This window comes from Malaya genurostris, chromosome 3, assembly GCF_030247185.1.
Source record: "Malaya genurostris strain Urasoe2022 chromosome 3, Malgen_1.1, whole genome shotgun sequence".
In the NCBI taxonomy this organism is placed as follows: domain Eukaryota; kingdom Metazoa; phylum Arthropoda; class Insecta; order Diptera; family Culicidae; genus Malaya; species Malaya genurostris.
The window spans coordinates 33,099,668-33,123,106 of NC_080572.1; the positions used below are offsets into that span (position 1 = coordinate 33,099,668).

At 37.8% G+C, this 23,439-nt stretch overlaps 2 protein-coding genes and 1 long non-coding RNA gene across 3 annotated transcripts in view; 1 reads left to right on the forward strand and 2 right to left on the reverse strand.

The window, feature by feature from the left end:
• LOC131436164 (uncharacterized) overlaps positions 1-11,687 on the forward strand; it is a 37,764-nt gene extending 26,077 nt beyond the window's left edge. The window contains exons 2-5 of the mRNA XM_058604704.1: positions 4,248-4,702; positions 7,779-8,307; positions 8,525-8,641; positions 8,701-11,687. Coding sequence (XP_058460687.1) covers positions 4,358-4,702; positions 7,779-8,307; positions 8,525-8,641; positions 8,701-8,786 — 1,077 coding nt within the window. The 5' untranslated portion in view covers positions 4,248-4,357 and the 3' untranslated portion in view covers positions 8,787-11,687. The remainder of the gene's footprint in view (positions 1-4,247; positions 4,703-7,778; positions 8,308-8,524; positions 8,642-8,700) is intronic.
• On the reverse strand, positions 485-871 carry LOC131436165 (uncharacterized). The gene is made up of 2 exons (XR_009230587.1): positions 734-871; positions 485-657 (listed from the first exon to the last, which is right to left on the reverse strand). It is a non-coding gene; the product is annotated as an uncharacterized LOC131436165 (long non-coding RNA).
• Positions 11,688-18,999: 7,312 nt separating the features above from the next.
• On the reverse strand, positions 19,000-20,477 carry LOC131434340 (NF-kappa-B inhibitor-interacting Ras-like protein). Its single transcript, XM_058601008.1, has 3 exons — positions 20,263-20,477; positions 19,764-20,000; positions 19,000-19,701 (listed from the first exon to the last, which is right to left on the reverse strand). The coding sequence occupies exons 1-3, from the start codon at positions 20,374-20,376 to the stop codon at positions 19,396-19,398; spliced, it is 657 nt and encodes a 218-aa protein (XP_058456991.1). The 5' UTR covers positions 20,377-20,477; the 3' UTR covers positions 19,000-19,395.
• Between the last annotated feature and the right edge of the window lie 2,962 nt (positions 20,478-23,439).

The following is a 23,439-nucleotide window of genomic DNA, read 5'->3' on the forward strand; positions in this document are numbered from 1 at the left end:
ATATATATATATATATATATATATATATATATATATATATCATTATTCACATAATAATACTGCAGTTCTACGAAAGATTTGACTGAGCAGAACAATACACACTCTATTACATTTCCGGAAACATTTTAGGGGAAAATCGGGAATCGTCCATCTTCCTGTCGAATCGGTTTAAGACAATATACAGGGCAATGTCGGAAGTAACCGTTCATTCTCGTTTCGGACATTTAAGAGCAGTCAGTAATCGAAAACCAATATTTCCGATGGATGAAGTTGCAGTTTGCAAATTTGCAAATTCTAATTTGCAAAGAAAAATTGAAAAGGAAATGATCGTACTACCTGATAACGTTTTTCATTGCATTCAATTCCAACAAGCAGTTATTCACAGATTCATTTCGTTTCGTCTGAAGTCTGGGGAATCTAAAAAAATCCCGCATGACATCCTAATAATACGAAACTCTATATACGTGTTAATAAAACACAATAATAATATTTGTTGAATTTAGTTTATTTTGAGTTTAAATTTCCTTTAGACATTTTCACTAATCTTGCTGCAAACACTGCGAAATACGATGTGAATAACCCAGCTCGGTGGCAACAATAAGGCGCTCCAGCTAGTGCTATCGTAACCAACATCTCAGTCCTTCGGGGCCATCAAAGCTAACAAGTCAGTGAGAGCAAAGTAAACAAAATGAAACAAATACAACACTTCATTGATTGTGAAAGTCAGTATTACAATTTGGCAGCGCACGTTTCATAACGATATCATATTTATAATCAAACATAAAAAAATCAACTTCCAAAGCTAAATATCACAGATATTTAGTAACAACGAACTTATATACTTCTTCGTTGTTTTCGTCTTTGCGGAAAAGATGATGGTCACGAAAACATGGCGGCCTAGCAGGAACTTGGAATAACCCTATGGTAAAGAAGACAGAACACACGCTTAAAAATAGTTACTCAAAATGAGTAAGATCTCACTCATCTACAGAAAAAGTGAAACAACTCTAATTTAGAGTAACTCCGAAGTTACTCAAATTTGAGTTCTTCCACTGGAAACGATATTGGGGTAAAATCTACTCATTTACTGAGTAATACTTTATTTGTACATGTACCTAAAATAGAGTAACTATCACTCAAATTTTGAGTGAAATTTTATTTCACATATACCAAATTTGCAAATTTTCTGAGTGTATTGTATTACAATATTAAGTAATTGAACTCAATACTATATCAAGTGGTGGTTGCTTGGAGTAGTGTGTCAATCGCAAATTAACATACATGTCAGTTATGCTCAGGCACCTATCATACACTTATTCCTCATAAATGACATTTAAGCATATTCGGTTTCATTCTAAAGCACAACACGGAGTTTATCATTCCGGTTTTTGCAGACACAACACCGTTTGTTTTGAGCGACTCACCCTCGAAATACGCGATCTCACTAACAAAATATACAACCTGTTATTACAGCGAATAGTAACAAAAAAACGAGTTATTGCGTTAAACTCAAATGTAGAGTAGGAGTTATTCAATATCATTGATGATAACTACTCAATTTTTGACGTTTCCATGTATCATTTGAAAATGAGTATCTAGTACTCAAACTCCGAGTAACTTTTTCTAAGCATGCAACACTAAAAATGTCGAAGTGGCTCTCAGGCCCAAGACTCCGAAATTGTAGCGTGAGCTCACGATGAAAAATACCCTGGTGATCACGTTTTTCTATGTGTTAGTGCGATTGTCATTTTATTTTGGAATAACAGAGAGACGTGAAGAAAAAAAAACATAAACAAATGACGTTCCGGGAGATGCTTTTAGGAAAATATTTAGAGTTGGTTCTGTTTGCGAAAATATTGACAGTGAAATGCGGTGTTTTGCTCCGGGATGTTTCAATCGTTTTCATCACCTGCATTTGAAATGCCACCCACAGCACAATCACTCCATTATCCATGATAACTGTAATAGATACCACAGTGCGATCTGCCAAATTCTTCCTCCAATGAAATGAACAGAATCGGATGTGTGTAAAATTTTCTTTATTTCGACGTTACCTTGCAAGCCCTTGAAGAAAAAATGTCCAGATTTTCAAATAGTGCCAAAGATTCGCCAGGCTGCGCGACAACTGGAGTAACTTAGAAGTTAAATCCCGATCTGAACTGGTCGTTTGTTTATGTTTAAATGCTTGAATCCTGGCGCGCCATACTTAATTTCGTGAGAAAATTACCAACACAACCAAAACTGTCTTATCACGCCCCCAGTGTATTTTTTGTATGTATATAACCCAAACCACTGCTACTACTACCACTAGAGATGGTCGGGTATAGAAATTCTTATACCAGAACCCGACCCGTACCCGAGTGATCAGCAAAAAAATTTACCCGTACCCGGTAAAAAATTTAAAAAATTACCCGTTCCCGATCAATAGATGAAGCATGAATAGATTTCCAATGTCTTTGGTACTTTATACTCATTTACAAATATCAACAAAAAGGAGTAATATCTACTCAAATTGTTCGAGAAGCATATTTACACATAGTGTCGTAATACCCGTTGTATTCAATTTTGGGTAGGTATGGTTTTTACGAAACAGTGGTTTTTACAACCATTGAACTTCTGTGCCACCTCCGGTGGAACCCTCAACTAGTGAACACGGTGAAAAATTGAATATTTCGCGAGAAAAGATTTTCACCCGTACTTTTGCGACTCCACGTTGTCACGCATTGAGATTTTCACTTGTAGTCCAGTGGAAAGAAACGAAAATTAACTGGCAATATAGCCCAACTTGCTGTGCCATCAATTGGTGTCATTTCAAGTGAGGTGACACAATTCAGAAGTGAAGAATAAGAACTTATACGCAGATTTTCTGAAATAAATGTTCATGTTTTTATGTTCATTAGAATCCTAATGATTTATATGAAAATTTTGAAAATCTCCAACTAATATTTAAAATAACAGTTTTCTGGTATTTGAATGTGATATGAGTACTACACTACATTTTATATATGAATCAAATAATTTTTACTAGATTATGCATTAAACAGCTCTAAAATGGCCATTAAAACCTAGGTGAAAAGTAGGGTCTAACCGTAACACCTTATACCGTTTTCGTTTATTGATCAGAGCAGCCCGAAAGCTGACCCAGAGTCGCCCAAACAACGTTTGATATGTTTGTTTTAGCAACCTGAGGTCGCTCTAGATCGGACTCCAATCGCGTAGTTTCGCTCTGAAAATTTTCTCGGGTCGCACCACGCATCCATGCAAGTTTGTTTATTTTTTCCTTTTTTCATGAGTTGTTGTTTAGGGCGCGTACCACGTGTTCGTTTTACTCGGAGTTAGACTCGCCCGCGTCTAGGTTCAAAAACGAAAGCGGTATTATAGCTAAGGTAAACGAAAACGGTATTAGGCTAAGTTTATTTTTCGGAACAACTGTTTTGCAATAAAAAATTTTCGTCAACGTGTTAACATATTTATGTGAAGTAGAAATGGTATGGTAATCGATCAGAAAAAAAATTTACCCGTACCCGACCCGTACCCGAGTGAGCAGTAAATTTTTTTACCCGACCCGACCCGTAACCGAGTGAGCCGTAAATCCCAAAAACCCGTCGGGTACGGGTACGGGTCGGGTTTCGGGTAAAATACCCGAGACCCGACCATCTCTAACTACCACTACTCGGCATTTTCTCCCGTCTAGTACACATCGCTTACACACTCACCTCATTATACTCAAACTCATTGTAGCTAACACGTAACTCTAGATACCACAGTAACATTTATTTCTTTGGTTTGATAAGTGTTTGTTGATTCGAATGAACTAGATTTGTCTGTATATTGTATAAACTATTTTTCAGGCTCAAATTGAAGTAAGATACAGTTGAAATTGCTGGATCTAAACAAACGTATAAAGCACTGCATCGATTTGCATAATATTTTCATTATTGCCTTAATAAAATATTGTTGAACTCTCGCGTTTTCTGTGGTAACGACCAATAAAGTTACCTTTCAACGTTCACTTCAAAGAGGAATTCCGAAAGACTCGGTACTCGCTGAGAGTAAGTCATAATAGTAAACGATAGAGGAAAGTTTCCTCTCTCGGTTTGTGTTAAAATTAATACTTTATTATCCATTGTTTGCGAGCAATTTCTTTCAAAAGTGGATGTTGAAAGGTGGCCGTTATCGCAAAAAACGCATGAAATAATTAAATAACACGTGTGTATAATTCACTTGCCATGTTTCTTTTTCTCCAGGATAGTGCCACATTAATTTTATGACAAAAAGGACAACTATAAAGAACGTTTAGTGAAAACCTAATACGGGCGAGTTTGCTTTTGATATCGGATTGTAAAGCAAGAACCTCATGGATACAATGACAAAAAGTAACCCGTTGGTAGTTCACTACAAAAATGCGGTGTACGACCTGAGTGAGTTTGCCCACAAGCACCCGGGTGGGTTAAACACGCTCAAAGGTTTACATAACCAGGACATGCAGGAGCGATTCGAAAAAGCTCCTGGTCATTCCGACGCTGCTAAATATTTAATGAAAGAATACAAAATCCTTGATAAGAATAATAATACTAGCCGTGTCGATGCAAACAACTCCGGGCAGGGTCATATGAATGGAACAATCAATGGAGTCAGTGGATCAAAACATTCTAGCGAATATAATGACATTCTGTCTAAAGGCACAGACGATAGCATGGAGGTAAACAAATATAATCGTACAATAGAACTAATAGATACGATAGAGTTAATCATTTATAAACTACGTAGACTCATTTACTTCAAGAGTAGCCGCTTTGTGCAAAGCGCACAAGACGTTCCGTGAAGAATCTAAGACGAAACGCAAAAGTAGACTGATTTTCACTAATCTTTTCTTCGCAACACAATACTTCTCATCTCTCTATTCAAATGCCTATATGTTTTGCCATTCTATATAGAAAGTTATTAAAATTGCTGGAAAAACTGACTATCGAACGGAGCCTCGAAGACCCATAGTAGTATATACCAATCGACTCAGCTCGGCGATTTTTTTTTTGCTTTGCTGTTGTCTTCTCGGGAAGACTGACTAAGAATATAGTTGAACCACCTTGAAGCACATATGGTTGAACATTATCGGCATTTCCTGAAAACAAATTCTAATGCACTGTTATAGTAACTTCATAGTTTGCCACAAAATAACATACACTGTAATGTTAGAGCATGTTCAATAGTGTTCTAGTTCTAGATGCATAATTTATGTCAGTTACAAAATTTAAATCTGGATTTCAGCCCCAGCAGTGTTTTACTCGTGTTTCAAATATACAAAAAATAGAACGGCATCGTAGACCAGTTTTAAATTTAACAGAAGAGCTGGTCGAATAAATAAAACTACAACGGCTTGTCGGGGACGCGTTTGATCCAGTTTCTGTTCTATTATAGATCTTTCATATAGAACTTTTAACTGCTGAATTTGCTCTTAACTTGATAATTCGGAATTAGATATTGCACAATCTACACGGGAACTAAACATAATACTACCATATACCACTTTTCAAACAGTACAGTCTCATTCCTCAATACCGGTAATAAAGTTTTGAAGTTTTCATATTTTATCAACTGACTTCATAATAATTTTACTTTAAATATTTTTAATTATGAAGACTTTAAACTAATTCCAAGGCTCCTGAAAATTCCCGGCCCGGGGAGAGGAGATTTTGTACGATTCAAACGGCCCGCCTTTTTCCGTCAGCGTTCGTCAAAATTAGTTCTCAAGCTTACTTGTGACTACTCAGTGGCACAAAATGGAGTTTTATCCAAAGCTGGGTAGAATTCTATCAAATTGGTTGCTACGATGTCTAACGAAAGTGTCACTGACTTTAAAAGACATCCTTCGTACATCGGTCAACTGTTAAATTTATGGGTAGGTATGGTTTTTGCAAAATATGAGTAGCTGGTACACATCGGCCGATGATCAATGGATGTCACACATTCAACAGACATCATATCAATCAGTTTGATAGGGCTCTACCCAATTTTGGGTAAAACACCAATTTGTACCACTGAGTAGCCACAAGTAAGCGTGCAATACTTTCTTTACCGGAACTTTCACTCGTTCCGGCCGGCACGACGTTCCCAGACGGTGACGTGTTATGTCAATGCTTCCATAAGAATGCATTCAACTAATTTTGACGATGACAGTATCGGAAGGTGACGAACCGTCTGAATCCTACTTTTTCCTATCGGTGGCTCTGTTCAAGAGTCAAATTTTGGTTAACGTGGTTTATGAACGATCCCTTATTGTTGTACTATAATATGCACAATGATAATCAACCAACTACAATATTCTGCTTTTGAAATCGGCGTATCTTATCGTGCAACTTAAGTACGATTCAGACGGTCCTTCACCTTCCGTCTCAGTCAACCTCTGTCGCCGTCAAATTTAACTGAATGTATCACAACGTCACCGTCACGGAACGTCTTGTCAGCCGAATAATGTGAACGTTCCGGTAAAGAAAGTGTTAAACTAATTTTGGCGGTTTTTTGCAATGACTGAGCGGAAATATATATTGGAAACTATATAAGAAAAACTAACAAATAAATATATATAAGAAAAACTAACAGAAAAGATGAATTTTTGGAAAAAGATACGCTCAGAGACAGGACTCGAACCTGCGTTCTTATGCATTCCGTGCATACGCGCTACCATTTCGCCACTCTGATCTTGTTTTAGCCACTCCAAAACTCGAAACAGACATAGTAGCAACGTACATCGAACATGGTCTACATCCTGGCTTGATCGGATAAATAGGTATAAAGCGAGAGGACTAGTGTTTGATGGACAGAGAAGATGTTTTGATGTAAGGTATCGGTCGGGTGACGGCCAGGATGTAGACCATGTTCGATGTACGTTGCTACTATGTCTGTTTCGAGTTTTGGAGTGGCTAAAACAAGATCAGAGTGGCGAAATGGTAGCGCGTATGCACGGAATGCATATGAACGCAGGTTCGAGTCCTGTCTCTGAGCGTATCTTTTTCCAAAAAATCATCTTTTCTGTTAGTTTTTCTTTCACTTGGCTTCTCCAATATATATTTCCGCTCAGTCATTGCGAAAAACTGAACTTAGTCATGGCGGCTTTACATCAAACTGAAAATTAATAAATCGTTAATTTTGACGGACGCTGATGTTCCGGTGACGGTGACAGTAGGAGGCGGACCGTCTGAATCGTACATTAAAGGTCTATTTACACCTTCCCGATCCGGTTCAGTACCGCCACAACACCGTGCTACTGTTGGATACTGACATTATTTCGTTTTTTTTATGCACGCATTCACACCTATCCGGCACAGTGCCGTTTCAGTGCAGCTCGCCATCAGTGTAGCGTCCGTCTGGCGAACTCAGATTCGTCGTCACCGATATATTTTTTTATTTTCACTGAAGTCGGTATGTCACTGCCTTTACTGTGTGGAACGGAAACAGAACGGAGGTCACGGAACTGAACCGGAACGGAAATGTGTCCTTAAAGGTCTATTTATACCTTCCCGATCCGGTTCTGAGCCGACACAGTTCCGTGCACGGACGGTAACATTCTTTTACACGAAACAGTATGAACACACAAACTGAAGCGTGTAAAAGAATATTACCTTCCGTGCACGGTACTGTTCCAGCACTGAACCGGATCGAAAAGGTGTAAATAGACCTTAAACAACCGAATTAGTGATGACGTAAATGGATGTCATTAGGATAGTACGTCACGAATACTACGCGTTGATTTTCAAATAATTCTTATTATTTTTTACTAGTATCTCGTAAATTGGAATAAACCAATGTTGATGCAAATTCCTACTCTCGGAAAACATTACGTCGATTGGGTTAACAAACCAGTAGACCGAGAACTTAGACTTTTCGGACCAGCATTACTCGAAAACCTCACTAAAACACCCTGGTGGTTAGTTCCGGTCTTCTGGATTCCGTCAATCATGTATCTCATACACATCGGAGTTCAGGATCAATTATCAAAAAAATCAGAGGACCTCATCATACAAGACCACATTTCCCCAATGGTGATTGCGTGCCTTTGTGTCGGAGTATTTGTCTGGACTCTCTTAGAATATACACTTCACCGATGGGTATTTCACCTGGACCCGAAGGACAACTGGATTCTTCACACGTTTCATTTCCTGATTCATGGATTGCATCACAAAGTGCCTTTCGATCCATACCGACTAGTATTCCCACCTGTACCTGCCATCATGCTAGCCTGTTTATTTTATCAACCTGTACGACTTTTGTTGCCCCATCCAGTATTAATGCTAGCGGGAGGTCTGATAGGTATACAATAGCTTGTCATAGATAACAGACGTTCACCTCGACGTTGAACGTGCACATAATGTAAAGGCCAATTCAAATATATTTTCTACCAGTCTTTACTTACGATTATAAAATATTTTTGTTAGTCTTTACAAAACTTCAAGTGAATAATTCCTTTGAATGTCTGTTATCTAATATTCATTTTATAAAGATTTTCATTCAGGATGATAAATTGCAGGATACCTTGGATACGACATGATTCATTATTACATTCATTACGGGAGTCCTAGAGGAGGTCATTTATACAATATGAAACGGTACCATTACCAACACCACTTTGTCCATCATGACCTAGGTATGTAAACTCTGTCATAACTGTTTCTGTCTTGAAATAATAATCATTCTGTTTTGTAGGCTTCGGTATCACCAGTGCGGTGTGGGATAAAGTGTTCGGAACAGCAATTTTATTACGTAAACTGAAGTATCTGCTTAAGTGGTAAATGTTAAAATATACATTGTGAAACACTATAAATTAATGATTTCACAAGATAAAATAGTAGACAAACAATTTGACATTCACTGAAAGCTCTACACAATTACTGCTAATCACAGACTCTCATAGTAACAGACTGGCGGATACCTTTTAGGGAGCCAAACGAACCGTCAAACTTTCATGCTCTAGCATAGGAATTTGACGCTTCGTTTGCCTCCCTGAGAGGTATTCGCCAGTCTGTTACAATGAGAGTCTGTACTGCTAATGACAACTGAATTATGAAAGCTTTACTGCGAAAGCTTCAATGTGACACTCGCCTTTGTGTAAGGTATATATTAATGTCAAGTAGGACGGTGTACAATGTATCATCAATAGGGCAGTGGTAATATAACGCATGAAATGATTAATATATCGATAATGTACTATGTTAGTATTTGGAGACTGGACGAATTGAATTCGAATAAAATCATCTTCAAACCTGTTACCAAAAGTGTTTCGATATCATTTGGTAATTTTCAACAAGTTGTGGGCCCAGAGCTTAACTGGAGAAGCGAAGTGTAGATTGTTGGATAAACAATAATTTTGGATCAGCGCTTCGGTTAGAAGTAGCGAGCAGCAACGTTTCGGACAGAAACGGGGTTTTACTAGCAGTGACGTTTCGGACAGAAACGGGGATTGACCAGCAGTAACGTTTCGGACAGAAACGGGGATTTATTAGCAGTGACGTTTCGGACAGAAACGGGGATTGACCAGCAGTGACGTTTCGGACAGAAACGGGGATTGACCAGCAGTAACGTTTCGGACAGAAACGGGGATTTATCAGCAGTGACGTTTCGGACAGAAACGGGGACCGACGAGAAGCAAAAGTTTCGGATAGAAACGAAGATCTGGTTAAGATCAAGTCAGTTTGGACGTCCGAGAGATGGCGAATCTGCAGCAAGAAGGTGGATCTGACTCAGCGAAAAGCAGTGGTGGCTACGAGAGGGGAACTCTCGAGCGCACCGTTTTGATGATGCTTCATGGAAGCGGCAGCCGTGAATGGATTTTCGACGGTTCGGAAGCAGCGTTTGCTGCTTGGAAATGGCGAGTGGAGCACCGTTTAGCTAACATGGGTCTCCATCATACACTAATAAGAACACCAGAAGAAGAAAATAGGCCATGGAAATGTTGGTGAAAACGTACCACAAAACGGGTACGGCTTCGATGGTGTCGATGAGAGAGCGGCTCTTCACCATTAAACATCGAAATCTGAGTTCGTTAAGAAAAATCTTCGATGGGTACGACGAAATCACTCGACAGCTGGACAGAATGACCTCAGGTGTAGTAAATGCTAAAAATGGTGGGTGGGTAATGTCAGAGACATAACTGGATGTCGTGAATACGAAAACAACTGACATGTTTCTTAACACTTCCGAATATCAATTAGTTGATCAATTGTATGAATTATGCAAGCATTCCCCTTTTTCACATTTTTCACAAAAACAAAGAAGGCTTCACTTGATCTCGATTACTGTGAATTGCACACAGCGAAAAGTGCACAAATCTAATGAAACAGTTCTTGATTTGCCCTAAACTGAGGATTTTTACCTTCGATTTGCGAAGAAGAAATCCTAATAGTTCTTTAGAAAACTTTTAGAGCCGTTAGAACGGCTGATTTTGTGCAATGCTCTCCACCGTTGTTTTTTTCATCAATGCAAACGACTAGCAGCTGTGACGTAATCGCTCTTGTCGGAAGTGAAACTAGCTTTGCAAACGACACACAATACATTTGCTCGCAGTGGCGATAGAATCTAAACTGATCCAATTTTTGTTAAGAGGTTTCTTTTTCAGAAGGACCAAATTGTGGAACTCACTACGATATTAAGCACTGTTCGGAACATTTTCCTCGAATGATTTGTTATACAGCAGCAAATATTTTGTTCTATTCCTCAGAACGCGTTCTGATTGGCTGGTGTTGAAATGGGTCAAATGACAGGTTTTTCAATATAACTTCAATGCTTTTGCTATACACGTTTAAGTTGAAAAATTTCGATTCTATTGGTAGTTAGATTATATAAATCCTTTCACAGATCACTGAGCTATGAGCTTTGAAAATACGACAAAGGCAAACGCGCCTTATGAATTATCCTCTTTGATTCTCGTTTTTACCAAACATTTCAGAAAAGTTTATTTGAGATTATGTCACACAACTGAAAATTTTATCATAAAATTGTGATCATATTTCCGATGGCATGTAGAAAAAATTATGTTGATTCGTTAGATACAACAAGAGATATTCACGATCAAAAACTTATCACTCTCTCAGAGGATAAATTTTGAAAGTAAAGTAAGTAAAGTAGTAAAGTAAGTCGTATTCACGACAAAAGCTGCATGCTCTACTAATCGCCATTCCTGAAAAGTTCAAACATGTTAAAGGTGCCTTACTCGTGCTTTCGAACGACGAGCTGTGTGCAAAGTCCATATCAGACGTCAAGCGAATGTTTTTGAATGCAGAAGCCGGGGAAAAGAAGCAGACAGAAAAGAAAAACATTGCGCTTGCTTCTAGATACGCCTCGAAACAGCAGACAACACGGTGCTTCGGATGCAACGAAATAGGGCATTTCAAGAACAAGTGCCCACTGATGAAAAAGTTTGTGTCCAAAGAGAAGGCAGAATACTTGAAACAGAAGAAAGGCTTTGCAATGATCACAAGAGTAGACCACAAAAAGGTTAGATTTAGTGAAGATTCGGGAGCGAGCGATCACGTGGTGAATGACTACAGGTTGCTAGAAGACGTCGAAGAATTAGCAAAACCAGTCGACATCTTTACAGTCAAATCAGAAGAGAAACTTCGGGCTACGAAGGTTGGCAAAATGAATTTAAAAAGCGTTGTAGGTAAAAATGCAATAAATGATTTAACAGTGTACAACGTTCTTTTTACTTCTGGACTTGAAGAAAATCTTCTTTCGGTTAGAAGGGTAAACAAGCATGGAATAAATGTTATATTTATCGATGAAAAGGTTATTTTCAAGACCGAGGGCGAGGTTATCGCTTCGGGAAGTTTCGTTGATGGCTTATTCCACCTCGATTTGTTTCGGTATGAAAACTCTGAGAAAAATGTTACAAACTCTGCATTTTTAGGAAAACAAGTAAGTTTTGAAACTTGGTATAGAAGGCTCGGGCATTTGAGCAATACAAGTTTAGAGAAACTAATAACAAAGAGAATGGTTGAGGGAATCAATCTTACTCCGGAAGATATAAATACAGTCCATGTGTGCAATGGTTGTGCAGCAGGTAAACAAGCTACGGATAAATTTAAGCAAATGGAACAGCCAATATCACGGCGTCCATTAGAAATCATACATTCGGATGTTTGTGGCAGCTTGGAACAAGAAACATATGATGGCTATCGTTATTTTGTTACGTTCATTGACGATTTCACTCTTGTTGTAATGAAGCACAAATCTGAGGTCTATGAAAGAATTAAGGAATATCAAGCAATGGCAACATCTTATTTTGGAACTCGTATTTCTATGCTTAGATGTGATAATGGCGGAGAGTATAAAAGCAACGAATTCCAGGATCATTGCAAGAAAAATGGAATTCGAATGATTTTTACAGTTCCGTATACTCCACAACAAAACGGAGTAAGCGAACGTATGAACAGAACCTTGATGGAAAAAGTGAGGGCAATGCTATATGACAGTGGTTTAAATAAAGATATGTGGGGTGAAGCACTACATGCAGCTAAATTTATAATAAACAGGTCTCCTACAAACGGAATTAAGGAAGACAGTATTCCGTACGAAAAATGGTTCGAGAAACGACCGAACCTGAATCATTTGAGAGTCTTCGGATGCAAGGCGTTCAAACATATCCTTAAATCCTCAAACAAAACCGCCAGAAGCTAGATCCTAAAACAACACCAATGATATTTGTAGGTTACGCAAATAATGGTTATAGGCTATGTAACGAACATACACGTTCAATAGAAATCGTAAGAAGTGTAATATTCGACGAAACTATAGCAAATAACCAGCTAGATGCAGCAAGTATTGAAAATATTAAAGAATTTCCTGGTGAAGATTTGACAGTATGTCAGCACATTACTCGGAAAAGGCAAGAAGAAGAAGAGGGCGCTATTAGAGTGACTATAATCAGAGTGGCGACAGCTGTTCGTTTGGAATGACAGCTACCAGTTCCAAACGAGCAAACAACCTGTCAATTCAATGTAAAGCTAATGGAATGTTTTTAATTGTTGCCAGCATTACGGATGAGATGTCGTCACTCTGGTTATAGGCACTCTAGGCGCTATTAGTTACAATGAACATCTAAATGGCGCAGAAACATCAGATGATTGTACGCCCATCGAGGAAGATCAAGAATCACTTGAAGAAATTGATTATGAAAGCACTAACGAAGTTCTAGCTGATGAACGAGACTACGGTGATGAAGGGTATTCATTGCGTCGAAGTCAAAGAGAAAGGAAATTACCATCGTGGTATTCAGACTACTCAGCAAAAGCGGCTGTACTGTGTGATGAAGAGATTCCACAAAACATCAAGAATCCTAAGAAAACTGCAGATTGGCTCGAATGAAAGCGTTCTATTCAGGACGAATTCGTTGCATTGCATCAAAATAACACTTAGATAGTGGTTAACTGTGTACCTAAGGGAATGAAACCGATACACTCAAAATGGGTTTTTTTAATTAAAGATGATGGCAGATATAAAGCAAGATTGGTAGCAAAAGGATGCTCACAACGTCCTGGATTTGATAATTGTGAAACATTTTCGCCAGTTGGCAAGCTAGAAAGTGTTAGAATTGCTATATCACTTGCTAATGAGCATAAGTTAATATTGCATCAAATGGATGTAAAAACAGCATTTTTACATGAAAGTTTAGAAATATATATATATATATATATATATATATATATATATATATATATATATATATATATATATATATATATATATATATATATATATATATATATATATATATATATATATATAACAAATGTTTGTATGGTTTAAATCAAGCAAGTAGATCGTGGAACAAACACTGATGATGCAATGAAAGCACTTGGCTTTGAACCATTAAAAATGATAACTGTGTATATGAGTCAAAAAAAAGGAATACTGATCCTTTATGTAGACGACACATTACTAATTGGCAAAACCATAAAAGAGATTTCTTGGATTAAGGAAAAACTCAGCAAGTTATTCCAAATGTAAGATATGTTAGAAGTAAAACGTTTTCTTAGTATGGAAATAAATCGTAATTTTGAGAACAAAACAATTGAAATTTCGCAAACTACATATATAAAAAAAGCTACTTAAACGGTTTGGAATGGGTGATTGTACACCAGTGGGGACATCATTGGATACTAATGCTAAATGGTTAAAATCTGAAGCTAAAACTACAGAAGAACCATTTAGGGAACTGCTAACAGATCGGCTGAAAAGTTCGTATTGTTTCTATGAGAGGGCGCCACTAGAATTAAATCCATACCATTTTCAGTTAGTACCAACCTTCAAAAGATACGTGTATAAATTTGACAGCTGTCTGATTATTAGTTTGTGAGATATTGCATTTTGAGTGAAGCTACTTTTGTTATTGTGAAAAAAAATGGAAAAAAGGAATTTCGTGTGTTGATGAAACACTACTTTTTGATGAAAAAAGTGCCGCCGATACCAAAAAATGGCTTGATGAGTGTTATCCAGACTCTGCACCGGGCGAAGCAACAATTCGTAAGTGGTTTGCAAAATTTCGTACTGGTCATATGAGCACCGAAGACGATGAACGCAGTGGACGTCCAGGACGTTTTTCCTGTTCTCAGACCTCAAGAGAATGCTCGCTGGTCAAAAATTTAGAAGCAATGAAGACGTAATCGCTGAAACTGAGACCTATTTTGAGGCAAAGGACAAATCGTACTACAAAAATGGTATCGAAAAGTTGGAAGATCGCTATAATCGCTGTATCGCCTCTGATGGCAATTATGTTGAATAATAAAAACGAATTTTGGCAAAAAAAAATGTGTTTCAATTAAACGATACGAACTTTTCAGCCGAACTGTTAGGATGTCTACAATACCTTTCGATGACATCCAGGCCCGATATTTGCGTTGCGATAAACATATTAAGTAAATATTCCAATTACGCTACTGACTGGCATTGGTCAGGGTTAAAGCAAATACTGCGATATTTACGAGAAATGAGCAATACAAACATCATTTACTCGACCAAAAATAATTATCCTGACTTCATAGGATTTGTGGATGCAGACTATGCAAATGATCGTGATGAGAGGAAATCTGTCTCAGGAAACGCGTTTCTATTATACGGTAATTTAGTTTCGTGGTCAACGAAGCGACAACCAACAATCAGCTTATCTACAGCTGAAGCCGAACTGATAGCACTTTGTGTAGCTACGAAAGGTGTGTGGCTAACTCAACTTCTCTACGAATTGGATGTAGTCGTAAAACCATTCGTTATAATGGAAGACAGTATTCCATGTATGAACATCGCGCAGGAGCTTAGATCACATCAAAGGATGAAACACTTGGACATCAAATATCCGCTCGACATTTTGGCTACCTGGGCAGCCATGGCCACCAGACGGCTACTAAAATTGTGTCAGTGACATAGTCGCCTGTATCTTAGTTAGCCGAGCGTTTTCATCTTTTCACCTTCACTGAAAATGTCAGATTTCGATGTGGAAAAATCCTGGTGGATTGTATCGTTTGAGTTGTATGTCTGGCAGCGGTGAGGCAGTCGGTAACCAGATTGTCTGCCAGCCAAAATTCAGCCATCTGCCAGCCATGCCCATGCGGGTATCTCTTCGTTCGTGAACTCATCAAGAAGGGAAAGCTGAAACTGCAGTTCATCGCGAGTGTCGACCAACCGGTAGATGCTTTCACTAAGGGGTTACCTAAAATTACACATAGAAGGTTATTCAGTGTATTGAATGTTCAAATTACGGGAAGTGTTAAAATATACATTGTGAAACACTTCTTCTTCTTCTTCACTTCTGGTGGCGCCACCTCACTTGACAAGACGCCGATTCCCGGTGGATTTTGTCGACCCGCATCGGTCCGATCATCGGCCCGATTATCGGACCGATTGAGCACGATATGGGGCCGATCGTAGCGCTTCGATCGGCCCGCCATCGGACAATTCTGCACCATTTGCATCAATCGCGTCGACCTACAAAAGCTTTATGTTTACATTATGTATCGCTAGAGAAACAGAGCGAAGGAATATCAAACAAGACATTTTCGAGCCGACGTCTCCCCGATAGGGTGTGCAAGAGTGTTAAACATTCTTTTGTCTCGATCATGGAGGCTTTAACCTTTAGGTCATTCGCCTCTTAAGGCCAGAAAAACTCTGGCCCTATGTTTGAGGTTGGAAATCCAACCCCGATATATCTCATCACCTGAGCATTGGATATCCGCTTTCTGCTTTGGTATATCTTCACTCTTTTGTTCTACCGATACACTATGTAAGCTCGAAACGCAATCAAAAGCTTTCGTGCACGATGCGTCCGATGTTCGAATTTACTGGGTTGATGGCACAGCGATTTAGCTATATTGCAAGTTAGTTTTCGTTTATAGCCCAATGGACTTTCTTTTCACTGGACTACAATTGAAACCCTCGCTATGTGACAACGTGGAGTCACCGAAGTACGGATGAAAATTCTTTCTTTCTCGCGAAATACTCGAATTGTCACCGCACTAACACGATACGACGTGTTCACTCGTTGAGGGTTTCACCGGAAGTCTTGTGAAACACTATAAATGATTTCACAAGACAAAATAGTTAAAGAACAATTTGACATTCACTGAAAGCTACACTACACAATTACTGCTAGTTACAACTGAATTATGAAAGCTTTACTGTGAAAGCTTCATTGTGACATTCGCCTTTGTGTAGACTTACAAGCTGCGTGTAAACACATTAGTATAGGGTATATATTAATGTCAAGTAGGACGGTGTACATTGTATCATCAGTAAGGCAGTGTTAATATAACGCATGAAATGATTAATATGTCGGTAATGTACTATGTTAGTATTTAAAGAGTGGACGAATTGAATTCGAATAAAATCATCTTCAAATTTGTTACCAAAAGTGTTTCGCTATCATTTGATAATTCTCAACAGTAAAAAGTGGTAGAACGCTCGTTCTAGAAATACACAAACTAGTGAATAATCATCCTCATTCTTGTTAACGTCCGTATCGACCATATGACGAACGGGTACTTTCGAACGAATACGAATAAGCATTCTTGTTTTCACTCGAATTAATTCGAACGCGACTCGTTTGCCACAAAATATTCAAATATCAGTAAACTTCTTCAAATAAATGCTAAGCCTTGATGAAATCAGCCTAAATCTTGTGATTAACCATATGCGAAACGCTAGAATGTATGCCAGTTTATCTTCAAACGATACGTGTATTCGAACATCATTCGTATGAACGAAAAGTCCCATTCTCGTTTACGGAATAGACGAAATGCCGTGGTTTCGATTCGTCAGTTTTATGTTGCGAATCAATCGTTCGAACACATTGAAAAAAGTTTAATTGAGTTCCAACGAAATTAATTTTCGAATCTAAAGGTGATTTGCAATCAAATCATAAATTTGTGTTTTGCATAAAACATTTAGAAAGCATAGCAGTCATAGTAAAATACAGTTTTTTATTTCTGGTGAGCCTTCGAATATATGCGCGGTTCCAAGTTTTTATCCTTGAAATTTTACATCTATTAGGTACTTTATGGAAAATACGCCATGGATGCTTTATTTTATATTAAATGTAAAAAAAAAATGTAGACTATCAAAAACATGACAAAATTGCAAGAAAATGCAACATATTTTTCGCAGATACTACTGATCGGAGTGCTGTTTTAAATGCCTTTTTTTACTTTGCACGAAGTTAACAGTAACAGACTGGCGAATACCTCTTAGGGAGCCAAACGAACCGTCAAACTCCCATGCTCTAGCATAGGAATTTGACGGTTCGTTTGGCTCCCAAAGAAGTATTCGCCGGTCTGTTACTATGAGAGTCTGCAGTTCGAGTGAAAACAAGAATAACTTGTTCGCATTCGTTCGAAAGCATGTGTTCGTCGAATAGTCGATACGGACGTAAGCAAGCATGATGATACAAAATCGACGAGTCAACCAATAACAAATAATATCAAAGATTTTTAATTACAACTCAAATCTATACTAGAACTGATAGTTTAAAGTTGGATGGGTGTTGTTTTTATGCATGTACGATGTTTAAAAGTGTGATTGAATTGAATGTAAACGGGAATACGAACGTATCGCATACGGCCGTAAGCAAGAATGAGGGTGATTACCGGGTGACGGTGAAACCAAGTGAAATGATTGTGACTCTTATCATCGGTATCTCTTCACGGTGAAAATCAAATGAAGTAAAATTAGATTCTTACCGTGAAAGTCGCTTCAGCGAAAAAAGTAATTATTTAGATCAGCTTCAGTTTTGCAATGACTGAGCGGAAAGAAAAGATAATTTTTTGGAAAAAGATACGCTCAGAGACAGGACTCGAACCTGCGTTCTTATGCAGTCCGTGCATACGCGCTACCATTTCGCCACTCTGAATCTTGTTTTAGTCACTCTTAAACGCCAGTCAAACACAGTAGCACGTACATCTACATCCTGGCCGTCACCCGACCGATACCTTATATCCAAACATTTTCTCTGTCCATCAAACACTAGTCTTCTCGCTTTATACCTATTTCTCCGATCAAGCATTGAGTAGGAGAGTGTATTTATAATCGCTCGTCACCTTCTTAGACGAGCTTGTTATTATGAATATCAAATAACAAATGTTTTGTTGGGAAAATGTTTTTTTTATCACTACAGTGGTTACTTCACTGTGCGTGATACTGATAATAGGTAAAATCAAGTGAAGTGATATATGAATAAAGTGGATGTGAAAGTGGAAGTGAGAACTGTAATAAGGGCCCATAGGCGTCAAAATATTGCTTATTTTTCACTGATTATTTGTCCTGAAGACGTGATGAGACTCTAAAGTATAAGGCTAAGCCATAAATGTTTTTGTCCCCCTAAATTGTGGATCCGGACCACAGTGCCTTCCCTGGTGGTACATAACATCCGACCTTCCGGATCTCAGTTAGAAATCGGTTTTCAAAGAGATTTCTACCGAAAAGGTAAAAAAAAATATATTCAGCATCCCCAAAAAACAGACCGACTCATTGTATGAACACTGCATTCAAACTATATATTTTATATTACAACTTATAAGTACAATAAGGAGATACGAAGTTTCAAATATCTGAAGCAGATGACTAAAAAGGCGTGAAACCATGAACTGGGTGAATACGTATACAACGTAAAATAAATATAAATGATAAGTACTATAAAAAGGTGCAGTCTAGATTCCTGATTGAATAGTAAATCAAACAAATGTCAAAACATGGATTGATCATTGAGCTTAAATATGTAGTAAATTGCATCGATATCGATCATGATACCGTGTATCGAATGCACCTTCTTGAATCGAACTTAAAAAATAAAAAACACCTCTTTTTGCAAGAAAAATGCTTGCAAATATTTGGTTCATGACATTCAGAAGTATACGCTATATCCTAATTATTGTCAACTTTGGATGTTTTCTGCGTCAATTGACGTAGTTGCGGGAAACTACTTTTGCTGTTAGCCGGATAGAGTCGACTGGCAAGCTGAACGAAGGGCTCATAAAGAGAAGCTCTTTCCATCGCATTCACAGTATAGTGTTTGATTCGTTCGCGGGCACACCAATTGTTGGCTCTCGTTAGGTTTGATTCGATTGCTTCGGTGGTGATCTGCTGCTGCAAATAGGAGGTATTGATTGGAGATGAGCTGTTAGAGCGAGTTTGTCTGGAACGCATGTTTGCTATCACAATCACAAAAATCTACAAAACAACGAATATCGTTAATCATATCTACAAACCGCTTCTTACAATATTGTATTTACTTCTTTTTTATCCTTGAACTTATCAATATCACTTTTGATTCCAGCGAGCATATCAAGACTGGAGGGGTCACTTGGATCGTACACAAGAATAAATGCGTCAGGATAATTGAGATAATGTCTCGGAAGTTGAACACTTCCTTGTAGTCCAGCGGTGTCATAAATCCTCAATGTATCCCGACTTCCTTTTCCGGTATCAACACTAGCAACATAAGTGTCTTCAATCGTGCTGTGTATCTCCTGTGTAATAAAAACATCAAAACTAAATGTTTCACCGATATTCTAAATTAAAGTAACACATTATTTGGAATATTAAGCAGACATGCCTAAAATATAACAGGATGATAGTATTATTATTAACACAACACAGAGCAAAACTAAAGCAACCATTTGAACTGTAATAATTATAAAAGTCCAGTTATTCCCAGTTTCCACTACACATTACTCATTAGCAGTATAATATATGAAGCTGAATAAAAGCGGCGAAAACAAGCTATCCTACCGATTCAATAGTAATATTGCCATAGATTAACTGTTCCAAGATTGTTGTCTTTCCAACGCCTTTAGCTCCACAAATAATCACTTTTCCCACCTTACTTATCTTAGAGGTCAACATTTTCAAATTATTGCATCACAATTCGTGGAACATTCATAATTTACAGTTAATTTTTATTTCACCGTGAGCCAGAATTGATCCAAACTGGAACAAAATTTATCTTGTTTACAACTGGATTTGAGCTGTCGTTAGCAGAGTTGGCAATATTGCTGATTTATCTGGCATTTACAAGATTTTACTTAGAGTGCCTATAACCAGAGTGACTAGAGTGCCTATAACCAGAGTGACGACATCTCATCCGTAATGTTGGCAACAATTCAAAACATTCCATTAGCTTTACATTGAATTGACAGGTCGTTTGCTCGTTTGGAACTGGAAGCTGTCATTCCAAACGAACAGCTGTCGCCACTCTGATTATAGTCACTCTAATTTTACTAATTTCGACAGATACTCTTATAGCACAGACTAACAGACAGGACACTCAAATTAGATTCTTCAATCATTTTAACGGTCATTTCGAATATTCCTTTAGTTGGGACAGTACTCGCATATGTCATGATGGCGCCACGTTACCCTATCAAAAACATCCTGTCTGTCATCTAGACTGTGTTTATTTTTTTCATTTACCAACAGAGTTGCCATTCATACAGAAATACCTGTAATGTATTGATTTGTATACGTTCATGCGAATTTCATGCAGTTTGCAGATTTAATGCATATTTCCAAAACTATATACATAATTGTGCCTACTTCTCATCCTCCAACGCAATACAAAATCGAACCCGTTTTGTTACTATATTTACTTGCTTCTGGTCTGCTCCCACTTAATTTCGGGTGAAAACTAGCAACACAATAAAAAATAGTCTAGATGAACAACGTTGAGTCAAATAGATGGTTACCTTCCAACATCGCGAAAAAGTTAAATATATTATGAACGAAGCGAATCTGCAATTCGCTGGACAGTCCAGCGCAGCGACGTTGCCGAGCGACGTCAGTTGAACTGCCATTTCCTATACATCAACTGATAGAACCATGTTACTTTACACATATTTTGTTGTCTTGTTTATGAACCACGTGCTTCAACATAAATGAATACATTGTCTTGCCTCCACTATCGAAGCACATAACGATGGAATATTACTTTCTGAATGCTCTTAAAGTTGATAATGTATGTTCGGGAATCAATGGGTTTGACAATGAACGTTACAAGGGAGTGAATTTTCGTACAATTATGAATGATTAATATATCGCATGACAGTCTACATACCATTGGTGCACAGTGAACTTCGCTGGAGCAACATAATCAGGCGAGAGAGGCGTCGCTTCCGATTTTTATCTGCATGCACAATACATATCACGTCGAAGTGTTCACATATGAATGAAATGATTTCGTTTGACAATCAAATTGTCATCTTGAATGCACTCATTAGATATAAGGTCTATAATATTATCTTTCTCTATTAAAATTAAATCAATAATTGAAGTCTTGCATTTAATCGACGACACGACCTGCCACTCGCTTTTAAAACTGTATCGTAAATCGAGCTACCCCACAGTAACTGGTAATGTCAAAATGATATCTTATGGAAAATGTTTGAAATTGGCAACGCGGTCTGAGAAATTGTTGTTTTCGAAATAACAGTTACAGTAACCCTAGTTACCATTGTTTATCTTTTCACAGCTAGCGGATATGCTTAAGTCTAAGTTCTTGGTCAAGACATAGTGCCTGAAGTAATCGTTCTCGGTTCCTTTTTTGCACCAGCTCAATCTAGAGCAACTCGAAAGTTCTCAACGTCGACTGCGGATCTACTTAGGTATTAAGAGTTTTTATGACTTTTTTCAGTTATATATTTTGTTCATTAATAGTACGTATTCTTGTAGATGTATTCTTCTTAGCATCTCTTTAAAGTTCGTACAAACCCGAAACTAAATACTAACCGCTTTGGCGTTTATGTACGACGTATGCTCAAAGAGTGAAGAAAATTTTATCGAGAGACTAGAATGGTCTGCAACCCATTGAGGCACTCAGATGAATGTGTATGACCCCGAATGTTGGTGATGTGCTGCAATTTCGAAATTCGGTGAAAAGTCCCGATCGTGATTGCTGTTATTTTTTTTACTTTTAATGAAAATGTACTAGAACAACTTAAATTATTTATATTTCTAATGTTTTTCGATCCAAATTTTTGTACATTTTTAATCAGACGCCAGTAGAAGCCGAGACAATCAGTGGGCGGCTTGACAGGGACATTATCCTATCATTCAAATATTGTTGATAGCAGTGCTGTCAACTGTTTTTTCCAAAAATCTGTATTTGGCGAAAAAAACTATCTGTACAATATCTTTCTCGAAAAATCAAACATCAATTTAGTGCGAAAACTGATTTTGCGACCAAAAAAAAAAAAAAAGGTCGCTCGACCTGGTTTACCCCTATGGAATCCAACACAAAAACTGAAAATCGGTATTTATCTGTATGAAAATTGAAATATCGGTATTTTGAGAGAGCATATCTGTATTCCTGTATCGAGTCCAAAAATCGGTATAAATACCGAGAAATCGGTATAGTTGGCAGCGCTGGTTGATAGATACGTAGAAAGGAAGCGAAAAATTCAGTGGTAAAAATAGGCGGATATGTTCCATTTTGCTAGATCACCATCAAATCCTCATATTGTTATCTCCATAATAACTGGCACATTCCTACAATGAATATATTTTAGCCTAACTTGATATATGTTAAACTGTTTTACTTATAATACATCTTTTAAAGTATTACCTGTTTGTTTATTATGCCGTGCATGGCAACTATTTCGTAGCAACCACAGCTATGCTTGTAAAATATAATTTTTTTATTACCTAGGGGTTTTTCAATATTCGATAACTGGCGGTAACTCGCTCACGAACACTTTTTATGTCGATTTTGCTTCGGAGTGTCTGGTCGTGTCGTCGATTTAATGGTCTCAGAACGCCAGTTTTCGTTGAAGAATTCGAAATTTTAATGATTGTTTATTGTCACTCTCAAAGTGACATTCATAAATGAGTGCGTTCAATGCCAATATCCGTGTTGCTAGTTGCGATTTTTGACAACTCGAGATGATATCCCGGATATCATGCCAAAGTGGTGAT

Bases quoted from the DNA above. Each gene is read 5' to 3' on its own strand.
- LOC131434340 (XM_058601008.1), bottom strand. From the start codon at position 20,376: ATGTTGACCTCTAAGATAAGTAAGGTGGGAAAAGTGATTATTTGTGGA. The intron at 20,001-20,262 runs GTAGGATAGCTT...TTTATTACACAG, and splicing joins GCAATATTACTATTGAATCG to GAGATACACAGCACGATTGA. The intron at 19,702-19,763 runs GTAAATACAATA...GTTGTTTTGTAG, and splicing joins AGTTCAAGGATAAAAAAGAA to ATTTTTGTGATTGTGATAGC.